The sequence below is a fragment of the Babylonia areolata genome, chromosome 15, assembly GCF_041734735.1.
Source record: "Babylonia areolata isolate BAREFJ2019XMU chromosome 15, ASM4173473v1, whole genome shotgun sequence".
NCBI classification, from domain to species: Eukaryota; Metazoa; Mollusca; class Gastropoda; order Neogastropoda; family Buccinidae; genus Babylonia; species Babylonia areolata.
In genome coordinates, this window is record NC_134890.1 from 17,143,068 (window position 1) to 17,148,978 (window position 5,911).

Here is a 5,911-nt window from a genome sequence, read left to right on the forward strand (position 1 = left end):
TACTGTTCATCTTCTCTGGCAAATCTACACAAAGGGCACAATTCTGTAATGAGTGGACGTCATATCTTTGACGATGTACAGCAATATATGAAAGACCAAATGTTTTTTATATTGATTTTGTTCATGTTGATATAATCATGTATTCATATTCATAACCAGATATGGTTACACTTTCACGAGATATTTCTGATTTTAGCAATCTGAACAACGAAAACATGAAGGCATTTCACAAGCGTGAATATGGCTATCCGAGTCTTACCATCTGCAGTCAGTAGATCAACATGTTGGAAAAAAAAGAAGAAAAAAAAAGGTCTACACCTTGATTCTGATCTTGTGTTACCTGGAGATTATTCATGGAAACGCAAGATCAGACTCCTGCGGGCACTGGAATATTCCATCTCCCTTGTATGCATGCGAGGCATAGTGGAACTCTGCGGCGACTTTGGGGAAGAAAGAAAGGATTCCAGCCATGGAAATGAAGTACAATCACACGATATAAACATCAGACACAATGATCAGACCATCGACGGGCGCAATAGCCGAGTGGTTAAAGCGTTGGACTGTCAATCTGAGGGTCCCGGGTTCGAATCACGGTGACGGCGCCTGGTGGGTAAAGGGTGGATATTTTTACGATCTCCCAGGTCAACATATGTGCAGACCTGCTAGTGCCTGAACCCCCTTCGTGTGTATATGCAAGCAGAAGATCAAATACGCACGTTAAAGATCTAATAATCCATGTCAGCGTTCGGTGTTTTATGAAAACAAGAACATACCCAGCATGCACACCCCCGAAAACGGAGTATGGCTGCCTACATGGCAGGGTAAAAACGGTCATACACTCGTGTGCATACGAGTGAACGTGGGAGTTGCAGCCCACGAACGCAGAAGAAGAAGAAGATCAGACCATCATTGAAGAAGTGCACCGAACCGTCAAGCAGAACATTAGATCATAATGACGATCTGCTAACATTTGTTGTTATAGAAAAACAACAACAACACTAGTATGGCCACGAAACAAGATTCAATGGTCTCATATGAATCAGTTAACTCTCTCCATACGAACGGCGAAAGAGACGACGTTAACAGCGTTTCACCCCAATTACCATCATCAAAATATTGCAAGCGGAAGGCTCTTATACTGAAGAGCTGAATGTTGACAAAGAATACCACAATTCTGACGACGGAAGTTAAAGGTTGGGTCATTCAGACACCCACTGGACATCCGAGGGGTCTGTGTAGAGGAGAAGAGAGGACTGGCCGTACTGAGCGAGTTAAAGGCGGTATCTGATACATTTTACTTATGAATTGAAACAGATTGGAAATTTATAAAAATAATTAGCCATAAATCAAATCAACTGGTGCATGGAAGAATAAGCCCCCCAAAAGGTAACAAACAAGCTGCAGATATGAAGATGGAGTCAGGAAAACAAACTCCAGATGTGACGAACCTGAAGTGCAAGAGACAATGGAGTGGAGTGATGGCCTGGAGGTAACGCGTCCGCCTAGGAAGCGAGAGAATCTGAGCGCGCTGGTTCGAATCACGGCTCAGCCGCCGACATTTTCTCCCCCTCCACTAGAACTTGAGTGGTGGTCTGGACGCTAGTCATTCGGATGAGACGATAAACCGAGGTCCCGTGTGCAGCATGCACTTAGCGCACGTAAAAGAACCCACGGCAAGAAAAGGGTTGTCCCTCGCAAAATTCTGTAGAAAAAATCGACTTCGATAGGAAAAACAAATAAAACTGCACACAGGAAAAAAATATATAAAAAAAAATGGGTGGCGCTGTATTCATAGCGACGCGCTCTCCCCGGGGAGAGCAGCCCGAATTTCACAGAGAGAAATCTGTTGTGATAAAAAGAAATACAATTACAGAACAAATAAATAATAAGAAATAAAAACAAACAAAAAAAACCCAACAAAAACAAACAAAAAAAAACAACAAAAAAACAAACAAACAAACAAAAAAACCAAAAAAACCGAAATGCCACAGAACAAAATACACAGATATACGAGCAATCAACATGGAGTCACCAACAGACATGAAAGGACAGAACTCATAATACATGAAACGCAACAGAAAGAACAAAATAAGGATAGACTCGGAATATTCCAGGTATCCCTGATAACGAAAATGTCTTATTTCCTTTATAAATAAAACACACACACACACACACACACACAGACACACACACACACACACATAACAATAGAGAGAGAGAGAGGCAGAGACATAAAGAGATACAGAGACAAAGAGAAAGAGAGACCGACAGACAGACAGACACGCCGACAGACAGACAGAAAGCAACTACACATTCGTGAAACTCACATAACGGACTGCTAACCCCTTCCCACGGTCCCAACTTCGTCAACTCTCCACAAGGTGTGAACCCGAACACCCAGCTTCTTGAAGAACTGCAGTCCCTGAAGGACCAAGTGGCCCAGCTCTCCCATCTGCTGCAGTCTGTTCACACCACAGCAGCCCAACCTTCCAGCACTGCCGGAGGTAAGGTTTGCGTCGCTAATGCTAGCAACGAAGACAACCTATGGAAGTTGTAGCTGGTAGTGCTGCTGGTGTTTATGGTAGCAACAGTAGCAGCAGCAGCAGTAGTAGTAGTAGTAGTAGTAGTAGTAGTAGTAGTAGAAGAAGTGGCAGCAGGAGCAGCAGTAGCAATAGTAGTTGTTGTAGTTGTAATAGTAGTAGTAGCAATCAGCATTAAGTAGTGGCAATGATAGTGGTGGTGTTAACATCAGTAGTAGGACTTCTTGAATAATTAGCGCCTGATGGCAGCCATCAGTCGGCTTTTACCCAGGTTGGCAGAGTGTTGTGCAAATCACCTCCCGAGTTTGTAAATCGCTTTGAGCTTGGTCTCCTACTGATGATAAGGCGCTATATAAGTATCCATATCCCCATATCATCACCACTATCTTCTTCCTTCTTCTTCTCAGTACTGCTGAAGTTCAAACTTGCCCCCCCACCCCCCCACCTCGCCCCCTTCCTTCCTTCCCATTATTGCCATCATCATCAACATCATCGTCATCGTTCACCATCATCACGGTGGAATGTGGCGAAGATCAAGGTCAAGTCATCAACATTTTATTGTATGATTGTAAACTGAATAAGCAATAATTGCTTTTTTACAACAAGCCATCTGTGAAAACAACAGAAAAAAAAAATATAGGAGAGAGAGAGAGAGAGAGAGAGAGAGAGAGAGAGAGAGAGAGAGAGAGAGAGACAATTCAGTTTCAGTTTCAGTTGCTCAAGGAGGCGTCACTGCGTTCGGACAAACCATATACGGGGGGAAACAAGCAGATGAAAAGCAACAACAAAAATTATATACATACAAGTATAGTGTGATAATGAAACACTTATTTGCATTTATATGTCAGTCACACACACACACGCACACACACACACACACACACACACACACACACTTACACACACACAAATGAACACACATTCCGAACACAAATACACCATGCCCACCCCATCCATTTATTCCCTCATATAATCCTATGGTCCCGCGGCGCGTGTCCTCTAGCTCCAGCAGACGTGCATTTGCACACCCTCAGTGGCGGGCCGGGACCGCAGGTGGCCTTCCGAGCGGTGCCCGTGTCCCAAGAGGAGTTCCAGAATTCCACCAGCCTGGCCTACCAGCACGTGCAGCTCAACGAGGGACAGGCCTACAACGGCACCACGGGAGTCTTCAGCGCTCCTGTCAACGGAACCTATGTCTTCACTTCCGCTCTTTCCGTGGACCATGGAAAGGCCATTGTGGAGCTCAAGGTCTGCCCCACCCTTCCTCTCCCCCCCGGCCCCCCCAACACCAAACACACACACGGACACATACCCTCCACCCCCCCCCCCCCCCCAACGTCGATCCCCCAAAACCGCACACTCCCAGCTTTTCTTGTTTCTTTCTTTGTTGCCCCCACCCCCCAACACCATACACTCCCCACTTTTGTTCTTTGTTTCTTTGTTGTTGTTGCTGTGGTTTTTCGTGTGTCTTTTGGACATGGGGACATGGCGTTTGGCCTTGTAGTTTATAGTCCAGTATACTGAAAGGGCGAGGGTGGGGTTGGTGTATGACGAAGGGGGAGGTGTGTGTGTGTGTGTGTGTGTGTGTGTGTGTGTGTGGTGGAGTGGAGTGATGGCCTAGAGGTAACGTGTCTGCCTAGGAAGCGAGAGAATCTGAGTGCGCTGGTTCGAATCACGGCTCAGCTGCCGATATTTTCTCCCCCTCCACTAGACCTTGAGTGGTGGTCTGGGTGCTAGTCATTCGGGTGAGACGATAAACCGAGGTCCGGTGTGCGGCATGCACTTAGCGCACGTAAAAGAATCCACGGCAACAAAAGGGTTGTTCCTGGCAAAATTCTGAAGGAAAATCCACTTCGATAGGAAAAACAAATAAAACTGCACGCAGGAAAAAAAAAAAATGGTGGCGCTGTAGTGTAGCGACGCGCTCTCCCTGGGAGAGATATCTGTTGTGATAAAAAGAAATACAAATACAAATGTGTGTGTGGGCGGGGGGTTGGGGGCGGGCATGCGTGCGTGCGCGAATGTATGCGTACATACACGTGCAAAATCATGCAATTAGTAACAATAATGACTCGCTGTACTGAGAACAACCACCGAACAAACAAACATAACAACAACCTCAGTAACCACAAACAACGACAATGACGACGATGCTGAATGCATGCCGCCAGGTGAACGGTGTCACCAAAGGTCAGCTTGCTGCCAGTGGAGACGACCAAACCTCTCAGTCCTTGGTTCTGGAACTGCAGGCAGAGGATCGTGTCTGGCTACAAGGAATCTTCGCCAGCCAAAACAGCACCCACATCTTTGCTGATGGCGATACTGTCTTCTCTGGTTTTCTCCTGCATGGATACTAGCTGTTAGGGTAGTTTGGGCAGGTTGTGATTGCTTTTGCACAACTGTTACTGTGTATCAGTGTGACAAGTTACGTTTCTTCTGTCCAGCTTTCTCCTGCAGCTGTTACTGAGCTGTTAGTGCAGTTTGTGCAGGCTGTTATTCCCGGCATAACTAGGGGTGAATGCTACAGTAAGGAGTTTCAGTTTCTTTCCCTCGCAATAATTATAAACTACAGGCGATGATTCTCTGCAGAAATGTGACTGTAAGTTTGTGTGAAAACAGTTGTAGTACCTTCCTTCTGGCTTCCTTCTGCAAGAGCATTTACTGTCGGGGTAGCTTGTGCAGGCTGTGATTCCTAGAAAGACCATGACCATGTTGGTGTGAAATGTCATTGTATCGTTTCAAATCTTTGGGAATGTATGGCGTGTTACAAGATTGTAACTGCGAAAGGAAATCACAAATTTATCTGAAACAGTTAGTCAATCATTAATCGCGCATGTAAGACGCAACAACAAAATCACTGAAAATTTATATAACTACTGTTAGTTACAATACCATACATTAATTATGTTGATTAAAAAAAAAAAAAAAAAAAAAAAAAAAAAAGGCTGGCATACACATTTCGTTCCTGATGCCAAACAATTTGTGTTACAAAATGTAAATTTCAGCATAGGGTTCTTCTCACCATGTGAAATACATTGTATCAGAGGCTGTCTGTTGTCAGTACAAATGCATACGTCTTGCGTGTAAAAAACAAAACAAAACAAAAAAACAACACCAAAAAAACAAAACAAAAAACAAAACAAAAAAACCCACCAACAACGACAAAACGAATACGAAAAGGAACTAATGGGCAGACAGAAGGAAAGATCAAAAGGCAGACAGACAAACAGACTGGGGGGTACACTAGTCAGCTTTTGCTGAATGGTGAAGCAGATCAAACAGATAGATAGAGAATATTACCAGAACCAATACCATTAAATATTGCTTCCCAGTCGACAGTCGAGATGTCAGTCACTTTGTTTTAAGTGTTT

The 5,911-nt window shown here is 44.5% G+C and overlaps 1 protein-coding gene across 1 annotated transcript in view; it reads left to right on the top strand.

Moving 5' to 3' along the window:
- LOC143290124 (uncharacterized) overlaps nt 1-4,897 on the top strand; it is a 9,272-nt gene extending 4,375 nt beyond the window's left edge. Inside the window, exons 4-6 of the mRNA XM_076599409.1 lie at nt 2,382-2,504; nt 3,544-3,788; nt 4,712-4,897. Of these exons, the coding sequence (XP_076455524.1) occupies nt 2,382-2,504; nt 3,544-3,788; nt 4,712-4,897 (554 nt within the window). The remainder of the gene's footprint in view (nt 1-2,381; nt 2,505-3,543; nt 3,789-4,711) is intronic.
- The last annotated feature ends 1,014 nt before the right edge of the window (nt 4,898-5,911 follow it).